We start from the raw sequence: 22,917 nt of genomic DNA, 5'->3' as shown, positions 1-22,917 counted from the left end.
TAATCATTTTTCTTTATAAATAATTTTTCTTTGTCAGTTGTTGATATTCGGTGCCTCACTTTTTTAAGGATTTTCTGGAGAGTGTCCAGACACGTTTATCAGGAAAATGTTTCTTTCGTTATCATGCAACTCAAAAGTGTTGACTATGAAGTATGTTCCGGTTAATTAAAACAATAGCAGATGTTTAGTAAATTGAACAAACCAATTAAATGGACATTACTGGTGCTAAGAAAACTGATAGCCAATGTGTAGTGTGGTGAATTTATTAAAGTAATACCCAAGGCCCGAAATTATTAGGACATAACTCTTTTGATCTCATTCGTTCAAATGTTATTCATAAGCATTGAAGTTTATATTTGTTTTTTAAAGATGCCACTTAAGTAGAAAAAGTGTTTCGAGTATAAGGGAAATTAAACAAAGACAGCTCTTTATGCGTTCACTATTAGGCTCTGCAAACCATACGGCTTTGAATGACGAATGAGACAGCTTTTGACCAGAGGAAATGGTAAGATGTTTTACACACGACAAACCATACCTCGACATCAACACACACGACAAAACACACACAACATCAACACACACGACAAAACATACCTCAACATCAACACACACGACAAAACATACCTCAGTATCAACACACACGACAAAACATACCTCAGTATCAACATACACGACAAAACATACCTCAATATCAACACACACGACAAAACATACCTCAGTATCAACACACACGACAAAACATACCTCAGTATCAACATACACGACAAAACATACCTCAGTATCAACACACACGACAAAACATACCTCAACATCAACACACACCACAAAACATACTTCAGTATCAACACACACGACAAAACATACCTCAGTATCAACATACACGACAAAGCATACCTCAGTATCAACACACATGACAAAACATACCTCAACATCAACATACACGACACAACATACCTCAGTATCAACACACACCACAAAACATACCTCAGTATCAACATACACGACACAACATACCTCAACATCAACACACACGACAAAACATACCTCAACATCAACATACACGACAAAACATACCTCAACATCAACATACATACACGACAAAACATACCTCAACTCAAAAACACAAGCCCAAAATAAAACATCTTTTATCTCTAAAGAACGACAAGAAACAGATGAATATACACTGAGGAAGTATAGAAAATAATTGCGTCAGAATTAAACTGTCATAAGCTACGTCATTCTTAAATTTTACGAATAAAAAATGCATATATGTTATGGAATGGTTTGCTGTTGAATACTCCATATACATTTTTTACGAGGTAGGCTTTTTTCACAAGTGCGAAATGTAGGTATATTCTGTCATGCGAGTGATGACATAAGCAGTGCTGATTTCATCAAATGTATTATGTCTGTTATTTCACAGACAAAAATTTGATCAAAGCAAGTAATTCTCACACAGAGAAAAACATTGTCCGTTGACGTAGGATGTGAACTTTAAGCAGTCATTACTGTGGGATGACTCCTATGTATAGCCACTATCACTGTGACGCCTCTTTAAATGGCACTTTGTACATTCCGCGATGAAGTACGATTGAACAGTCCACGGGGACAATATTAATCGACTTCATCCAGTAGCAGACACATTTGTACGTATATGTACAGCTGTCTATCGTCCCAGCAGCAGCAGCCGCCGACCCGGACTGAGGATGTCTGTGGACCCGCATACGTAAGTTTATGATTTATGAGATTTATTGTATTATAACATTACCTATATCTGTTTTATATGGATTTGAAAAACATACTTAATCTATTGAGTGTTAGCTACAGTTGAGCCAGTATAAAGTGAACTACACCATACATTCGACCTTCTGTGACTCGAAGTGAGCTACACCATACATTCGACCTTCTGTGACTCGAAGTGAACTACACCATACATTCGACCTTCTGACTCGAAGTGAACTACACCATACATTCGACCTTCTGACTCGAAGTGAGCTACACCATACATTCGACCTTCTGTGACTCGAAGTGAGCTACACCATACATTCGACCTTCTGTGACTCGAAGTGAGCTACACCATACATTCGACCTTCTGTGACTCGAAGTGAACTACACCATACATTCGACCTTCTGACTCGAAGTAAGCTACACCATACATGTACATTTGACTTTCTATGACTCGAAGTGGACTATACCATACATACGACCTTCTTTGACTTGAGGTAAGCTACACCATGCATTCGACCTTGTATGACTCAAAGTGAGCTACACCATACATTCGACCTTCTATGACTCGAAGCAAGCTACACCATACATTCGACCTTATATGACTCGAAGCAAGCTACACTATACATTCGACCTTATATGACTCGAAGCAAGCTACACCATACATTCGACCTTCTATGACTCGAAGTGAGCTACACCATACATTCGACCTTGTATGACTCGAAGTGAGCTACACCATACATTCGACCTTGTATGACTCGAGGTAAGCTACACCATACATTCGACCTTGTATGACTCAAAGTGAGCTACACCATACATTCGACCTTCTATGACTCGAAGTGAGCTTATACCATACATTCGACCTTCTATGACTCGAAGCAAGCTACACCATACATTCGACCTTATATGACTCGAAGCAAGCTACACCATACATTCGACCTAATATGATACTAAGTGAGCTACACTAAGTGCCTGAAGTGCCCATACATAGGACGTGGCGAAGGGAAGCTAAACATACATTGACTCATTTAATTTGAGAATTTTAAGCTGAATATTGAATATATCTTATTGTTATCGTATTGGCTACATTAACATTGTTTGTTGAATCGGAGTATAAATGTTTCCAATAAATCCTGGATATCTGACATCCCTCGTTTATATACAATAAATCCTAGATATCTGACATCCCCCGTTTATATACAATAAATCCTCGATATCTGACATCCTTCGTTTATATACAATAAATCCTAGATATCTGACATCCCTCGTTTATATACAATAAATCCTAGATATCTGACATCCTTCGTTTATATACAATAAATCCTAGATATCTGACATCCTTCGTTTATATACAATACATCCTAGATATCTGACATCCTTCGTTTATATACAATAAATCCTAGATATCTGACAACCCCCGTTTATATACAATAAATCCTAGATATCTGACATCCCCCGTTTATATACAATAAATCCTCGATATCTGACATCCCTCGTTTATATACAATACATCCTGGATATCTGACATCCTTCGTTTATATACAATAAATCCTAGATATCTGACATCCCTCGTTTATATACAATAAATCCTAGATATCTGACATCCCTCGTTTATATACAATAAATCCTAGATATCTGACATCCCTCGTTTATATACAATAAATCCTAGATATCTGACATCCTTCGTTTATATACAATAAATCCTAGATATCTGACATCCTTCGTTTATATACAATAAATCCTAGATATCTGACATCCTTCGTTTATATACAATAAATCCTAGATATCTGACATCCCTCGTTTATATACAATAAATCCTAGATATCTGACATCCCTCGTTTATATACAATAAATCCTAGATATCTGACATCCCTCGTTTATATACAATAAATCCTAGATATCTGACATCCCTCGTTTATATACAATAAATCCTAGATATCTGACATCCCTCGTTTACATACAATACATCCTAGATATCTGACATCCCCCGTTTATATACAATAAATCCTAGATATCTGACATCCCTCGTTTATATACAATACATCCTAGATATCTGACATCCCTCGTTTATATACAATACATCCTAGATATCTGACATCCTTCGTTTATATACAATAAATCCTAGATATCTGACATCCCTCGTTTATATACAATACATCCTAGATATCTGACATCCCTCGTTTATATACAATACATCCTAGATATCTGACATCCCCCGTTTATATACAATAAATTCTAGATATCTGACATCCCTCGTTTATATACAATACATCCTAGATATCTGACATCCCTCGTTGAATATACAATAAATCTATGCTTTTAAGAAACCTTAAAGTGTAGCATTGCCTATTTATTCATTCGTTGTTTAAGTTGCTTTTCGTTTAACTTATATTTCTTCAAATTACCTTTATGAAATAAATTTCACGATTTAACAATGGTCTACTGTACACAGTGACTGTTACTGATGGGACAATGGGCTGCTACGGTATTGTAACCTACTGGCATTTGATTAATGTTGATAATTATAACTAATGATGTACAGTTTAGCCTTAGTAATTGATTAACAGTGATATCATAGTGAATTAAATGGAAAACCCCGTCAGTGAAACAACAGCCTAACCTATTGTGAGTCATGTGAGTAATTACATGCCAAGCGGGGACACTAGTATAGATATTGTTTATATAGTGAACGTGTGTGTGTATTAAATTAAATCAATAACAACAAGCACTGTATAATTGTAAATTTAAATGATTCTCCGCTCATCATATACAATAGGAAAATTCGTGTGAACTTCTCGTTGTACATATTCAGCTTTCCTCGCAACACTTTAGATATTTGATTCTTATTCTTCTTAGTCCTGTCCGTTTAACACCCGTCCCCACATAACCCTGACTGTTGGCGTTCCCCTATACACCCGTCCCCACATGACCCTGACTGTTGTCGTTCCCCTATACACCCGTCCCCACATGACCCTGACTGTTGGCGTTCCCCTATACACCAGTCCTCACATGACCCTGACTGCTGTCGTTCCCCTATACACCCGTCCCCACATGACCCTGACTGTTGGCGTTCCCCTATACACCCATCCCCACATGACCCTGACTGTTGGCGTTCCCCTATACACCCGTCCCCACATGACCCTGACTGTTGTCGTTCCCCTATACACCCGTCCCCACATGACCCTGACTGTTGGCGTTCCCCTATACACCCGTCCCCACATGACCCTGACTGTTGTCGTTCCCCTATACACCCGTCCTCACATGACCCTGACTGTTGGCGTTCCCCTATACACCAGTCCTCACATGACCCTGACTGTTGTCGTTCCCCTATACACCCGTCCTCACATGACCCTGACTGTTGTCGTTCCCCTATACACCCGTCCTCACATGACCCTGACTGTAGTCGTCCCCCTATACACCCGTCCCCTCATGGCGAAGTCAGTGAGATAATAGTAAGTATTTTGAAGACCATTTTCTCTGTCGGATCTAAATTTTACTTCAAGTTTAGCAGAGTCTTCGAGTTTTGAACTTTGTTTTAGAATGAATATATGCATCGCGAAACATGCAAAATAAATAGATTTTTCCTCAGATGTATTATACATAGCATGTATTGTATATATTAATTACAACGGTAAACTCATTTTATTATTCATTTTTTTGTCGATTAACCCTTTCTTTAGATGCACATGCGAATAAATTCCAATGATTCAGGAGTAGGATAAAAGACGATCATGCATATATTAATGGTTTCCATTACAGAGTTTGATTAAACGTCAAATGAACAGGAGTGTTAGATTGTATTAGGTACATAAATCTATAAATGTAATTATAGACGTTCTTTCAGTGGTAATCCTCTATATAGCGAGAATTGGGGTAAAGACATACTTTTCACTATCGAGACAACAGCGTGATGGAATCCACATTGTACCTTGCAATAGTATCACTTACAGGCTAATATCTTGTGTGGATTTTTATACATGTAACAATACATGTACAATGTATATACATATGTATAATTATTGTAGCCAACATCACCTGGTTATCTTACATGGGAAAATTCAGATGATGACAACAATAACATTCTTCGAGGTTATTGAGCACAAAGGTTGTCATCATTTGACCGAGATTTGCACATTTGATATTGTAGATGAAGCAAGGGACGCTCACCCTATCGGAACTCGTGGTCTTGTTCTCCTTATACCCTTTTCAATGGTTCAAATACAAATAATGTATATATTTTGTTCAGATTCGTCCTCGTTTTACCAATTCTGGGTTATGAATGAAGTTTTCTTTGAATAAAACTGACACGTTTATGATATATTTCCCCTGATATACTGACGGACACATTAGGAGTGTTGACATTGTAACATATACCTTGCCTCGTATAGCATGATGACGACGACGACGATGACGACGACGACGATGACGACGACGATGATGATGGTGGTGGTGGTGATGATGATGATGATGATGATGATGGTGATGATGATGATGATGATGATGATGATGGTGATGATGTGTTTTATACTTTTACAGACAAGAAACCCCGCCAGATTACGAGGATGTCGTGGCGGAAGAAGACAGTACCAGTCGGTCGAGGAAGACAGGTATGTATGTCGGGCAAAACATTGAAACCTTAAAGTTTATCATATTTGTCCAACAGACGCTACTTAGGTAAATTACAAATACAGACAGCTTAAAGGCAGACATATACATGTATATAAAGATCACAAACTGAACAGAGGAAAGCAATCTTTATATAGGCCTAAAATGAATCTAAAACGAAGTGTGTTACGTTAGGAACAGAATCAAATAGCTGTTATAGACAGTTTTGTAAAAAAAAAAAAAAGTGTCTTTGGGGCAAGTTGGATCGTGTTATAAAACCACTTGCCTGTCTTGAATCCGTGCATGACAATACTGGTAACTAAATACTTTTGTGGCATAACATTCTAATATTTCCTTTGAAATCATGTCGAAATCTCGGACAAAGATTATGATATTTCACTGTGATCTTTAGTTTCCTTATCAGAGTTAAAATGCACGATTTGGAATTCTTGTTAATCAATAAACAATTTATGTACGCCTAAAACAATTATTTATAACCAGAATATATTTGATCAGTTGTTTAATTGTGACTTAAAATGCTTGGACTGTAATCTATGTCAACTCTACTATTTACTCTTACGATCAAATATGATTAAAATTTATCTCTGTCTTCCGTATATCGAGAAAAAACTGTGGCGTTTAGTTAAAATGCCAATATTTATGAATCAAACACAATGCTATATAACCTAGAACTAAATCAGTGACGGGTTAGTTGACAGTTAAAACAGACTCTCATCTGCTATACTATTGATGAAACACTGGCAGTAATTGTCGTAAACTCCATATGTCTATCGACCCATATGTAAACATCATACATATTTTAGAGTGATTATTGGACGATGTATTTGCTTTATGTCCCTCCAGGAGACAAAACTTGCTGTATGGTCGGACAATTTAGTGACATCAGGATATTGAAAGATAAAAATTGATTTTCTATATAAATAAAACATTTGTTGCTGATTTTAACAGTGAAATACATAAATCTGTCTGAGGTTTTGCATCACAAACTTATCAGGTGGGTGCGAACAATACTCGGTTGTCATAACAACTCCAGGAAATATCCCTGTTTAAATAAATACAGAGATTCGGATACAATCAATATGTACTATGATGTTTGATTGACATTAACTGACATTATTACTTCCTCAGATAACGTCAATGTGGCATATGAGCCGGATATTGACAGAATAGAGTTGGCAATAGAACCCGAGGAGGGATGCAAGAAAGATCACGTGACAGGAAAATCATCACCAACACCTGCAGCGTCCTCGTCAGTGACATCGTCGTCTGTGTCAAGCGGAGAGAAGACTACAGACAATCAAGTCGTCGAGGCGCTTAGTGCTGAGGAAGAAAAGATGTTATCTGTGGTACGTTTGTGATCCTCTTCGATATAATATTGGCACATACATTTTAAAGCCGTACCATTATTTGACAAGGGAATGTTGAGCAGTCCGCTTAGAATTAAATTGCGAATATCAGTCACCTCAATGCTATTACAATGAATAATATAACACCATGTTCGTTCATTAAAATACGTTACAAAAATAACATCTTACTTTGTACAATGTAAAATCGGGACCGGGTTTCTTGATAGACAAACACGGAGAATACCGACGGGCAAACTAGAGCGAAACCGTCAATCGCAACATCTCGGGGGAAATTTCCGGCAACACTCGGGTGTTGCCGGAAATTTCCCCCGAGATGTTGCGATTGCGAAACCGTAATTCTAAAACTCGAAATCAATAAAAAAAAAAACGGGCAAAATACGAACAGATATAGATTTGTATGAGGGGGCTTGGAGACAGCATAGTGTGTTTTGTTTACCTTCCACATAAACAAACCCACGTGGAACGATAAAATATTCATGAGCCTATAATATTAACATCCAAGTCTACTGTTCTGGTGACAATCTGTACTTAGTCCCTCGCTAGTCTACACGTACGGCATGCTCTCGATTAATCCAAACTCGCTTAATTCGACGTCGCCATGCCGCTTTATTTCTTCTCTCTGAAATTCCTCTCCTTTTGCTGAATTCCTTCTTTGTGTATTTCCATGAATTCCCTTTCGCTAACATTGTTCAATTACAATACACCTATATGTTAAACTAATGGACATTCTACTTAAAATCAACATCTTCACTCCCACTCCGTTACGTAATGACGTAATTAGATTGCTTAAAGGATGAAAATTAATGAAATGACAGATCAAAGCCACACACAAGTCATTCACTGCGTCAGTATGATGTTAACAGTGACAAGGCCCTGGATCCCAAGGCTTTGTAGAGTAGGAAACGACATCTTCGCTAGCCAAGGCTTCTGATAACATTACACTCCACTTTTGAGTGTAACGTAATGAGAAACATTGGCTAGCGCAGATGGGGAAACGACGGAATGGCGTACCATCGTTCATAGTGTAACTGGAATTTCGGTGAACATGTTTAAATCGAATTATATCAATGTGTTATTCTCTTAATTTTCACTTGCCGTAAATGATATTGTCCACAAAATAGCAATGTGTAGAACTCGTATGACTTTTGGTATGATGGACAAACCTGCAATAACGACAGACACTCTTGGCATGTTTCACTTTAACTTCCATTTGCAGCAACATATTTGTCTGTGAATACCAAGAAATATAGGTAGGTGGCAAGCTGTAGCAACAACAACTACAACACGTTGTGTATTATCATTTCTCTATTCAATTATCCAATAGAATATACAACACAAAATACAGAAATAAAATCAATCAAAGTATTTGAATTATATTTTCGCCAAAACTAGCCCCAATTTTTATAATTAAAAAAAAAATTCCGTCTTACCGCCGCTACCTGTGTCGCCTGAATGACACGTACATGTTCAGGTAACACACGGTAAGGATTTGCACGTGCAAATTGCAGACAGTCACGCCACCTATTGCATAACATAGAGAAAATAATTTCACGCTAATCCCTACCCTTCAAACGGTTGAAATTATATTGTTATTATCAGGTTTGAGAAAGAAAAAAAAATGAATTTTATGGTAAAAGTATAAAAACTTGGTCTGAACATCGTTTATGGTGTCATATGGTGCCAAGTTTCATATTTTTACCATAATATACAGCTTGAACTATATATATATATATATATACGTGTCATAAAACCTACGAATAACCTATAATGTTTTTTTTTACGATTTGAATATCTCTTTTTCAGCTACGGGACGTCGCCCAGAAATGTACAAATGCTAACCCGTTGAAAAGGCCAAGTGCAGAGCAAGTATTGAAAATGCTGCAAGTCATCAACCCCTACCCAGACGATTACGATGATGATGCAGATTACGACGATGATGACGTGAACGTGAAGTACAGAGTCAGCAAGCAGTGCGAGACGAAAACGACAAAGGAAATAGCGATGGCGTCATCTTAGACTGCGGATTATCTGAAATCGTCATAAACTATCTTCAGCTTTGTTTGGATTTTTGTATTACTAGTGATAATATTTCCACGTGTTTACCGGCGTTTGTGATAATTTTAAATTAACCCGTTTCTATTATTCCCCATCTATCGTTTTATGCGTTTGCCTCTGTATATGTATGTTAATGGCTCGCTAGTCATCCGCTCTAATACATGTATGACCAGTCTGTTGCCAGGGCGCCTAGAGACAAAAATAGACAGTGACATCGTTAGCATCATCTATCACTTACAAACGTCCAAAGTATCAAACTAGTATAATCCCAACGTAAACAGGACACTTGTCAGATTTATAGCGGTTTGTTACGTTAATATTTCAGTAGGTATTTATCAGTTTCTTGCATGTACATTTTTAATTCAAATGAATCATAATTAGGAATTTCAGTTATAACAAGAATACCAGTCGCAGCTGTCAACAATGGCTTTATGAATTTCAATCATCCTTGTATGGATATCTAAAATAATTCAATGAATATCAATCACGTTTAATGAAATTCAATCAGGCTTTTATGAAATGCAATCACACACTTTTGTGAATTGTAATTGTTATTCATGGACTATGAATTTTGAACAATCTTTTGATGTTTATTGGAAAAAACGCAGATAGATTTCATCAATAATTCTCGATGGACATGCCCTCCCTTGGCCTTTTGTCTGACGAAAGTGACTGAGTGTAGTCACGTGACCTCACGTGATATCCTACACTGGTGATAATTATAGGAACATCATTTTATATTATCAGAGCTTGTTGTCTTCATTGTTAGGGTAAACAGTTGCTGAAATCATTATTACTTGTTTACAATGTTGGGTAGTTTATGCTAGAAAGGCCGTTTTATTAAAGCTTGACTAGATATTTCATTGTGATCAGTGGACTGACTAAAATAGGATTTTGACAGCTTATTTTGTATCGGAGATAATAGGAGGGGTTACAGTCAAGTATAATGGTTCGCCTTGTGAAATCTAAATAATTTGTTTTATTTCTTTGTACCATTTATGTAATAAAACGTGTTCAACAAATAACGCATCGTTTCAAGTTGTTTTGTCAATCCTACACACACGTGTGTGTCACTTTTTTTGGTCCTAGACTTAAGAGAACTTTTACAAAAGATATAAATTAATAGCATTTAAAGTTATGCTTCGATATTCTGATGTAAAGATTATTATTTAAGGGAAGGTCACAGTTTCTACAGGCTTTAGATAGGAGGTCGAGAACAAAAGGAACGACTAAAAAAACACCTGAACTTGTGATCGCGAAAAAAGTTTACCGCATTTTTTCTTATTCGGTTATTGTCTGTTTGAGGTTTAACGTTTTCGCAACATCCAAGGTCATATAAGGATGGGTGTCTAGGGGACACCAACATCCAAGGCCATATGAGGATGGGTGTCTAGGGGACACCAACATCCAAGGTCATATGAGGATCGGTGTCTAGGGGACACCAATATCCAAGGCCATGTGAGGATAAATGTCTAGGGGACACCAACATCCAAGGTCATATGAGGATGGGTGTCTAGGGGACACCAACATCCAAGGCCAAGAGGATGGGTGTCTAGGGGACACCAACATCCAAGGTCATATGAGGATCGGTGTCTAGGGGACACCAATATCCAAGGTCATGTGAGGATAGATGTCTAGGGGACACTAACATCCAAGGTCATATGAGGATGGGTGTCTAGGGGACACCAACATCCAAGGTCATATGAGGATGGGTGTCTAGGGGACACCAACATCCAAGGTCATATGAGGATCGGTGTCTAGGGGACACCAATATCCAAGGTCATGTGAGGATAGATGTCTAGGGGACACCAACATCCAAGGTCATATGAGGATGGGTGTCTAGGGGACACCAACATCCAAGGTCATATGAGGATGGGTGTCTAGGGGACACCAACATCCAAGGCCATGTGAGGACGGGTGACTTGGGAGAAACCAACATCCAAGGCCATATGAGGACGGGTGACCTTTTATAATAAACGCCGATTTTCAAGGTCACGGGCAGAACTATTTCTAAAATCATTAAGATTAATTTTGATTAGTATTTCACCGACTCTTGTATATAGCTTTTAATTTAAAGAAGCGCTGATGTAAAGACGCATACTAAAGAGGATCAACAATACAGGGTATGTTTCTTATTGAAACAAAACAGAAACGGGAGTACAATCTATAGTAATTCATGCGTTAATGCAAAACACTGTACATTATGAGTCACTAATGCATCGGTGAGTCATAATTAATACCTCTATAAGAAATACTGTATACCATTTTCTGAAACATAACTAACATACATGTAAGGTCAAAAAGAACATTGGAAATGGTAATTTTAATTGGTCATTATTCCTATATACGAACCATATACGAGCTATTCGGGTCCTCTGGGCCTCTTGTATACATATTACAATAACACGATGGTAGATGTTGTATAGACTTGTTCCTTTAAGCAAAATAATATTTCCTTTATCATACAATGTATATAAGTTTCTTTGTTCCGGGACCCTACACAGAAAATTAAAAAAAACCGTGATAGCCCTACCGGTCTCTGTAAAAATTATATATCTCATATAATCAGAGACCTATATTATATATAGTATATAGGTCTCTGATATAATGTAAAATTATATTAATCTTATTTTACTTATAAATGCGGCGATTATATTTATCTTATTTTCCCTTATGAATCCAGTGATAAGCGATATTAATCTTATTTTACCTGTAAATGCGGTGATTACAGATTTACCGTTTCTATTCATAGCCCAATAACCGTAAAGAGAACTTTGCAGCCCATCCGGAACTTTTCAACGGGGTGAAAATACCCGTATCACAGATGGTACACAAAGGTAAATATCGATTATCCGTTGTTATTGAGTCACATGACCAAACATGTCCTCAACGTGGCTCCGTCCACTCGTGTTGAATCCATGTTGATGAGACCCCATTGTCGCTAGAGACGGTCAGATCGGGAGGGACAGTTTACGTGGACGCTGACCGATATACCAGTAAGTAAAACATCTGTATGTAATATACAGGTAACACCTGTAACATAGCATTTAAGCAGCAGGTAAATTTTGTTCCGGGTGTTTGCACAAGTGGACATTACTCGGTTACTTACAGTGTATAACTCCAGTATATGTGTAGCTAACACATACATGTACAATGCATAGCTGTAGGTCGATGCGTATATTTAAAACGTATTGTTTTAGTTTGTCTAAGTTGTTTATATACGGACTTAAGCAAGGCACGGTTGTCAATATCTAGCGACATACCAAACGGCCTCGACCCTCTACAGGGACGTTGGTTTTCCACATCATTTTACGAAATATTGTATTAATTACAAATCGTGTGCAAAATTATGTTTTCATGAAATATGCTCCATGTCGACATAGTATACATAGATTACAAGATGTTAAAGGCTTCCACGACCGCCGGGTATCTGGTCAATTTGATAACTTTGTTCATGATCAGCCGACTCAATAATTGCCATACAATGCAAGATAACGAGTAGTACCTGGCCATGGCTTGATGCATATGCATACGTATACGGATTGCGTTCACGGTCGTATGAATGCAATGGCATATGGATATGTATTCTAGATAGAGCGCTATGAAGATGACATCATAAATCTAGTCATATATATATTCCATAGCCTCCTAGACTTGGTAAAAAGGACATTTAATTCATTTTACAACAATTGCAAAACAAGCTATAAACTTAAATGAATCACTCTGGTTGGCCCCGATGGAAGTATGCGAAGGGTATACTGCAGAAAGGAAACCGGGAACATCCCACGTGGTCGAGCAATTGACCACCCTATTATTTCCGATGGAGAGTCGAACCCCTGCCGCCTAGGTGAAAGGCGAGTGTGTCACCATTGTGCCACACGACCAAACTTACATTAATTAATACGAATAGAGCAATACAACGTTTGGTATAGTCCATATACAAAATGTATATGTGCGCATAATGTCATTGCCAGTTAAAAATAGTCAAGGAATCGTCAAACATCGTGTGATTCCAGTACATGTACGCCTATTTTAATAATTAGCTGTCTCGAAAAGTAATACGTGTTTTGATTAAAAATCAACTAAAACCTATTGTTACTGGACACCAGGTATTAGTTATTATATTTAGTTTTTTACCGCCTACATGACTCCGCCCACTGTTATTGTTCTGTCGGCGTGAAGGAATCTTTTGTCACTCGCCGCTTCTACCAAGATGTCCCAACGCGGCAATGATGGAATGTGTTGGGGGAACTGGGCTATACATTTGTGGGTTGCTTTTCTCCTAGAAGCCCGATTCTCATCCTCCAGGTTGGCTAACAACGAAAATACGTAGATCAGATAATATCATTTTTATATGTGTCTTTTGTAAAGTTCTTAGAGATTACAGGTGGTAGACACTGTAATCGGAGTCACTAAGTTTATGGTAACCTACAGTGCTTGTCACGTTTTTATTCATTTGAATACTTACACTGTTTAGAATATACACGTACTAAATATATGAAGTTCTTTTGAAATCCAATATTGAGAATCATGAGATTTGTTTAAGAGATGGGTCATTTGCACCTCCATGACATTTCTTGTGACCGTTTTGTTTTTGGTGGTGTCCTACAATGTATGATCACTTTAGGCCCTTACCATCATTGACGATTCCTACATGTAAAAGTTTGGCTCGATTGAATCACAGGTTCTTGACTCGTTTTATAAGAGTACTCTTATATGTTATTATTTTATAAAACGAGTCAGGCACCTGTGATTGAATTTAATTTTACCCACATTTTCGGTAGGTTTAGTCAAGGTTATGGTTGAGGGGAGATAACTCCTGTATATACAAATATATGTATTGTACTTGTATGTGGAATTGTTTTGTTGTTTTCCCAATGGGACGGAGTTTCAGGTTGTCGGTTTTATGTTTATGTGGTTTGCAAATATTACCTACACCACAGTAAAAACTTCACAGTTTCACATAAAATGCAAGTAACTTGTGGGGTCCGGATATCTGGTAAGTCAGATCCGGCTCCTGATATCAAACTTCACCGCGATAGTTGACGATGGCAACGAATTCAAATGAATCATTGTCAGATACCCATCACCATACTCGGCATACTGTTGGCGAAAACAGCTATAACTTCTTTTTATTTCTACAAAGAATAGATAAATCATTAGGTATACTCTTTAAATCAACGTTGCATTTATGACATCGTAACCATTCTAAAATATTCAGTATTCTCAACTTCTGTTAATAAAACGACTTTGATCACAGGAATATTTAATAATCCATATAAAAATCAAATCAAATGCAGACTTATTTAATGAGGGCACATGGTAAAAACAGAATAAAATTAGCTCAATTGAGCTATTTTAACCGACATATACAAAGTAGCAGTCAAGATAGTGCATAATAACCGTATGGCCATATCCAAAGTTAGATATCTTCTTCGTGTCTCAATAGACAGTGCCCACGCCCACTCTTCCAGGCCCCTTATGTAATACACAAGTAAGAAAACAACCAGTTTTACCAGTTAGCACAACAAATTGGAATCACTTACCTCCAGACATTTGCAAAATTGAAAAAATTACAAACATTCCAAACAGCACTCACCAATTTACCATAATAAGTTTCCTTTAAAAAAAGTTTATCCTATCCTTTAATCTTCAAGTGTTGAACAGAGGGCACTTAATGTACTGAAAGTAAAAACACGCATGATACTTTAAAAGATAGTAGTTTCCAGTCAGAGTTAGCTAAAAACCTGTCTTAATTCAGAGAAACTGAAGACTTTCAAGTTGGACAAACAACAAAAATATAAATATCCGACAGTAAATGTTAAAAAGTCATGATATGAACCTTCAATGTCTTATATTATATGACTAAGAAAAAGTGAGTGTAAATGGAGGCTGGTGGGAATGTCCCTATAATGTATGCAAGTCATATGATCACCATAACCTAGTAACGCAATGAAAACAATACTCTTTTTAATTATATCATTTTTTTGTTTGTTTCAGCCATACATTCGAAAGGAATCACCCAGTTCGATCTTCGGATCAAACGGTTTGTAGGAGAGAAGGATCGTGTGACGTATCCTAGCAACAACATGGCGACTATCCGCTATAAGTCCTTACCGTTATGGGCGATATACACCATCATAGCAGTTTTTGTTATTTTCTTTATTTGGTACCTTCGATCTCCCAAACTGGAAGTGACAGATCAAATGCGTTCTGGAAGTGAGCTGACTAGTAAACATTTCAATGTGAAGAAAATTCCACAAACAAAGGATCCGGCGTTTGACTATATGAACGCGATGGAGACTATGAATGAGCAGCAGATAGCCATGGATAACGTGAAGCTAGTCGAACTTATCCGAAATTACTTCATACATGTTCCGTCCGATGATGATACTTATAATCTGGAGGAACCTACAAATCTCCGGTTCTCTGCTGGACAGACATCGTATGTGGATCAGCGACTTCGTGCAAAGGTAAAAAGCCATCCTCTTTCACTGATCTTCTGGACGATAAGTCCACATTGATGAGGTTAATTCATATTTTCAACAACAAGCCCAAATAAACACGAGTTTGGCAAGAAATATGACGATATGTTTAGTCTGAAGAATTGCCGCCAAGATGCGACGAAAGTAAGACGTGTCGTGGAAGTTTTCTGTTCCTTTAGCAATACTCACAGAATGGTTGTTATGTATAGGAGCTTCTAACGTTAGCACAATATACAGCTTGTTTAACATATAACCAGAGACCTATATAGGTCTCTGATATAACATATAAAAGTGTAAATGCCTCTGCTTTTGCTTCTATGTTTTATGGATTATTTTGTTTTCCATTGCTTGTTGCAGGAAAAACAGTTTTATGTGGAGACCAGAGCATTCTCGGGAGAGGGTGAATCGTGTACACTGTTCTTCGAGCGGACTCGTCAGTGGACAGGACTGCTGGTTGAGCCAGATCCAGTCAAGTTTGAAGCACTGAAGAGTAAAAACCGGAAAGCTTACCTACTCAATGCTTGTATCAATGACAAAACTTATCCTACAAAGGTAGGTAACTCATTAATATACTGAAAGATTTTTCTCATTTTTTACTGGAATGTTTCCCTTGTTCCTTAGTTGTGCCCATTCGATTTTTAAGTCTAATCCAGAAAACAAAATGGCTGCAAGATGGCCATCTTGGATTTTGATAATTGAAATTTATCATCGCTATTCCTTGGTAATTACTGGAAGGATATTTCTCAAACTTCACTGGTTGGTTCTTCTAGTTGTTCAGAATCAAACAAAGAGTCAACTGACTTAAGATCGAGGTCAAAGGGTCGGAGGCCAAGGTCACAATTTGTATTTTTAAATAATGAGTCAACTAACCAAAGGTCAAGTTCATGGTGTCAAAGGTCAATGTCAAATTTTGTATTTTTTCACTGACGAACATTTTGTTGAGATAGATTATGTCAGAATTAAAAAGGAGTCATCTGACTAAACGTCAACATCACTGGGTCAAAGGCCAAAGTATTTTTTAAAATCTTTTTACTGGTGGACACATTTGTTATGACATGATGAATCAAAGTTGTTCAGAATAAAAGGAGTGGACTGGCCAAAGGTCAAGGTCATTAGGTCAAAATGTCACATTTTATTTCTTTTCACTGATAAACGTTTCGTGAAGATATTATGAAGCAAACTTGTTCAGAATTAAATATTGAGTCAACTGACGAACGATCAATGTCATGGTGTCAAAGGTCAAGGTCAAAATTTGTATTTTTTCACCAATGAATATTTTGTTGAGACATTATGGAGCATAGTTAGTTAGAATTAAACAAGGAGACAGATCAATTATGAAGCAAAGTGTTGGTCACAATTAAATAAGTAATCAGTTGACTAAAGACCAAGGTTACTAACTAAAATGTCAAGGTCACACTTGGTATTTTTGTTTGCTAAGTATTTTGTTTTAACATGATGAATCAAAGTTGTTCAGAATCAAACAACACAATGTTAAGGTCATGGATAGTGTATAGTTCAAGTTCATTGGATCAGAGTCCAAGGTCACATGATTTATGTTATCACTGACTAACATTTTGTTATGAGATTGGTCATCAAGTTGGTAGGGATTTAAGCAAGGAGTCCTCTTGCTGAATGAGAAGGTCACTGGGTCAAATGTCAATTGTGCAATGTTATCTTGCTTAGTCTAATCTTTATAGCACATCACCAACACAGCAAGTTCACAGGAGCCATAACCTATCAGATAATTAAGGAAGACAATGACATATATAAATTTGTAAATACTATGAGATGATGGTACACTGATGTCCCTTAACAGCTATCTTGAGGAGAAATAAATAACAAAACTTAAAAATCAAATTTGGTAAATTATTTATGGCATGTTAATGATTTATGTTTAATTATGTACATTAATGTGTGTTTTTTTCAGATGAAGATGTTTAGGCCAGACGGATCCGACATAAGTAAACCCGGAACAGAGAGTTACTCAACACAGTGCTTTCCCCTCTACTCCGTCCTTTTGGCACTTGAACAGAAGGAAGTCACTCTCCTTAGCTTAAACTTTTATGAACTTGGCAGTCCAAGTCAGAGTGAGGTTGATATGTTGATGGCACTTCCATTTGAGAAGCTAAACATTTCCTTTGTAGCAATACGCACCTTATACTCCAACAAAGCGCGCCAAGGACCATTGGAATGGACAATGGATCAGAAAGGATTTGATTCGCAGGGTCGTCTACGAACAGACGACCAATGGGTTAATGATTTGGTATTTCTCAACAAAAAAAGCAAACTGCCACCCACGCCTTTCTGGACTACAACAAATATTATTCGTGCTGTGATTATGTTTATAATAATATATGCTGTAGCTAATGTTCTAGCCTACAAGTATCTGTTCCCTAGACTTCATCTGTACAAATTAGCACATGACTTGGTGTGAAGTTGGCAGATTTATAAAAATTTAACATGGTTGTTCAAGATGCAAGATCAATGCAGAAGCAATGCCAGTGAGATTTGTATTCTACAGGAGTGAGGAGATGTGTGTTCACCACTCAGACCAGCTATAGATGTCTGCCCATCACACATGTACAGCATACCTGCAGATGTAGGAACAGAAAATGAATACATATCACATCTCTTGTGGCTCACTGCATGTGCCTGAGGCAAGTTATGAAGAAACCCTCCTGTAGAATTTGGGATTTCATTTCCTTATGAAAAAAAGACACCAAAATTTCACTCATACTTCAAAGGTTGCCTGTGGTTGCTAGGGAAAAGACAAAGCTGTCTTACCTGGGTAGGTAAAGAAGCAGCCAACATGAACAATGATGCCATAATAATGATTTGTTGACATGTTGTAATTGTATTGTTTTGTCACATCCTAGGATTATCGTGAATCAAGAATCAACCCTAGGATTTTTGTTTTTTGGTAAATTACATATTTTTTTATTTTTAAAATGATGAGTATGTGAGAATAATAACAAAACAAGGCTCTTGTGGATAGGGATATCTCAACTCTCAGGTAAGAATTTGGCTGGACAATACTCGGCAAGCTTGCGGACCAAATTCTTACATTCGTTTTGAGATATCCCTGCCGATGGAACAGGCCAATTTAAAATCATTTTAGCTGATCTGCTACACCCATTGTTTAATTTGCAACAATTGGGTATGTATTTTCTCTCCTAACTTTTATCCATCCTTTTGCCTGGCAGCAACCCTTTGTTTTTGGCCTCAGGGTTGAGTGACTACCCAGGCGAGGAGGTCATGGGTTCTGTCATTTGACTGAGACAAACCAAAGTCTATAAATATGGTACTAATTGCTACTCTGTCTTTGGTAATCAGCATTGGAAGTGGGGGTTGAGTATGATGTCATACTACAGTGTCCAGGTATGACATTTCAGTGTGTGGCACTATAAAAGCCTCATTGAGTGGCCCCATTACTCATGGACACTGTCTTCATTTCATACTTATGACCTTAAAATCCAAAACAATTAAGCATATGTCTTGTAAACTGTTTACAAGTCTTGCCAAGGAAGGGAGGGAGGGGGGATCTTTAACAGGGTGACTTCGGAGTATCACTGAAGCCCTGTGTTAATGCAGCTATGGAGTCTGCATCAACTCAGGGCCGCAGTGGCCAAGTGGTTAAGGTGTACCGACACTTTGTCAATAGCCCTTCACCCCTGGGTCACGAGTTTGAAATCCACATTGGGCAGTTGCCTGGTATTGACCGTAGGCCAGTTATTCTCCACCTCCAAACCTGCCATGTCCTTAACCCTTTCACCCCTACTGACCATATTGAACTTCAATTTATGAAAGAATGGCAGAGTCCACTAAAGTTTCTTAGGGTTGAAAGGGTTAAATGACATAAGGAAGGATTTCTTTAATTAATTGACCACAGCTTTTAATAAGATGTTTAAACATTACAAACCAAAACTCTCCAAAATCACCTTGCTGTACAATTTCATTTTAGAACAGTGCAATTTTATTGATGTTTGTTTTTATAGCTCAAAGATTATGTTATGACAGAACCAGCACAGGGGCATTGCACAAATTCCAGACCCACAATCCATATACATTAGAGTTTGGAATTTGTGCAAATTAAGTCTCTGATCTCGAGTATAGATCAATCTAGATCTGATTACATTAAAGATTCTATTCTCAATTAAAATTGTTAACATCAGTTTTTGTTCAATTAATTTACTCTCATTGCTTAAATATGTTTTAGTTACTTGTAAATTGTAAATATGATTTTTTTTAATGGACATGTTTTTTAAGTTGTGTTGAGAAATGCCTTGATATTAGAAAACTTCTGTGACATTTTTTGATTTTGTTTCATGTTTTCACATAGCAATATTGTAAATGATCATATTCCCACAGGTAAAAGACATAAAATCTTTACACAAGTGTCCAGCTCAGCAAATAATATATACTGTTTCTACTAGATCGTATTAGTCATTCCAATTTATGCAAATGTGTATATGATCATTTTTAAACTCCTGTCAAAATTTGTCGGGATTATTATGTCTTTCTGGCAAAAACTTTTGATTGTCTGGAGATCTTCTCCAACTTTTTTCGAAAGATGTCGTTGAATCTATGTAGGGATTATTGCCACAATACAATGTACGTAGACACATTTTTCTGAGCGACATTTTGATTCAGCTATTTTTTGTAAAAGTAATTGCTTTTTGTTTATTTCAATGTTTGATTTTATCTAGAGATCTTCTAATTCCAGTTTTGAACAGATTGGTATGATGTTGGTATATATACCAGTAGTAGTATGTGTTTTCCTGGGTGGTATTTTGATTTGACTATGTTTCCAAAAGTTAATACATTGTACCTTATATTACTGTATTTAACTTAATAAACACACTGTATACTTACAAAAACACCAAAGGGTTGCACTTGATAAAACAACATAATGTACATCAGTTTCTGTGTGAAATCTCCGGGTCGGGAAAAATAACCTTATTTTTTTCACCTACATATCTTTATGTACTAAAACCATCCGTCCAACCAGTCTTTGGTTAAAAGACTGAAGATAAGATTTCATTAATGGCTAGATCAGTGAGGTAAATCTTAATTAGTGCATCCATCATCTTTACCCGAAAAAATGCGGGGAGGGAGAGGTGCGTTTATTGGGTCGAATATGGTACATGTTTATTTCAGTATTTGATTCGTTTTTTATCTTTTCTTTAGATCCTTATTCTCTGTTTTTATTCAATTTCTTTCAAACATTGTAAATTTTCTTATGACATGAAATTGTACTTTTTCAGTTGATTAGATTCTGTTAAGACATTTAATTTTTCATTTTAATTTTATTATTCATTTTGAAATTTTGACAAATGATGCATTTCTTTTTTTGGCATAGAACCATGTATATTGTTCCGTCCTGTAGTACCCTTGTTAAAAGTATGTTTAAACAGTATTGGTATTCAAGGTGCCATAAATTCACAAAGTGGCCTTCATTCATTAGTGAATTACCTGTGAAATATGTTGACATCAAATTGAAACAATAATGATGCTGATCCTGTAATCAGTAGAGTGTGACCAAATGGACATGTCCACTTACAGTATCCAGGGTGTATTTCAATGGGACAATATTACATGAAAGTTGTTTCTCGACTTTCTCTATCGTTCATACATTTTTAATATAACTGGTCAACAAAATAAAAACACTGCAAAATTCAACTCTATATTGTAAGTGAAATTTAGTTGTGAATGATAATTACATTGAATATACTCATTTTTTCTGCACACTTGCAAATTGAATGAAGGAGTTTGGAATGAAGATTCTTTAAACATATTTTTCAATAAAGTCTTAAGAAACAATATGTTTGTCCTTTTTAGTTTTGTTAACCTTGCGAGGGACGAGTTGAAGATCAGACTTTTGTTTTACATTTCTGGTGGTGAAGGGGCCATAGCAAGATTTTTGAATATCTTATTGGCAAGTCTCATGTTTGTCAAAAACTACCTCTCCTAATTCAGATCCCTGTCTTGCCCCCTAAAGACTTTGTAAGTCCCCTGCTGGTAAACCCGATGGGACTAAGGTTTCCTCTCCATCCAGCTCACGTATATTTGCTTCAGGGAGGGTCAAGGGCAAGACTCAAACAAACCCTTTTGCTAATAGCATTACATTCTGACTTATCTCCTTCAAAAAGTTATGCTGTGAAAATATGCTATCAATTTAACAAAATATTTAAAAAGATAATATTTCAAAAATATTGTTTTTGAGGATTTCTGAATGATCTCATTCAAAATGTTATTCTGTGAAAATATGCTCTTAATTTAACAAAATATTTAAAAAGATATAATATTGCAAAATTATTGTTTTTGAGGATTTGTAGATCATCAATATCCATATTGACTATTAAAGTATTATGACAAGATACACAATTAACACATCACTTTCCAATCTTCCATCTATCCATAAAATATCATTGATCTATCTTTTGTGATGAAGTAATTATGACAAGACAAAGGATTTGATCATTCAACCTTCATGTGACCTTCACTTTTGACAAACAGAAAATGCTTTAATGAAATTTCAATCAACTTGCATGCAAGTAATACATTATGACCTGGAAAAGCAACTCTGAAGGTCAAAGTTACTTGTGTCTTTCCAGAAAAATTCTCAAGGCATGATAATGGAATCAGAATGCAAGGATTGT

At 36.7% G+C, this 22,917-nt stretch overlaps 2 protein-coding genes across 2 annotated transcripts; both read left to right on the top strand.

The window, feature by feature from the left end:
- The first annotated feature begins 1,593 nt into the window (after positions 1–1,593).
- LOC117343463 lies at positions 1,594–10,798 on the top strand. Its single transcript, XM_033905820.1, has 4 exons — positions 1,594–1,726; positions 6,262–6,332; positions 7,480–7,697; positions 9,522–10,798. The coding sequence occupies exons 1-4, from the start codon at positions 1,707–1,709 to the stop codon at positions 9,732–9,734; spliced, it is 522 nt and encodes a 173-aa protein (XP_033761711.1). The 5' UTR covers positions 1,594–1,706; the 3' UTR covers positions 9,735–10,798.
- A 1,826-nt stretch (positions 10,799–12,624) lies between these two features.
- LOC117343461 lies at positions 12,625–22,078 on the top strand. Its single transcript, XM_033905816.1, has 4 exons — positions 12,625–12,769; positions 15,774–16,246; positions 16,616–16,810; positions 18,186–22,078. The coding sequence occupies exons 2-4, from the start codon at positions 15,863–15,865 to the stop codon at positions 18,690–18,692; spliced, it is 1,086 nt and encodes a 361-aa protein (XP_033761707.1). The 5' UTR covers positions 12,625–12,769; positions 15,774–15,862; the 3' UTR covers positions 18,693–22,078.
- Positions 22,079–22,917: the final 839 nt, after the last annotated feature.

This window comes from Pecten maximus, chromosome 15 (assembly GCF_902652985.1).
Source record: "Pecten maximus chromosome 15, xPecMax1.1, whole genome shotgun sequence".
Taxonomy (NCBI): domain Eukaryota; kingdom Metazoa; phylum Mollusca; class Bivalvia; order Pectinida; family Pectinidae; genus Pecten; species Pecten maximus.
The sequence above is the reverse complement of the archived record's forward strand: the minus strand, read 5'-3'. Positions and strand labels throughout refer to the sequence as shown.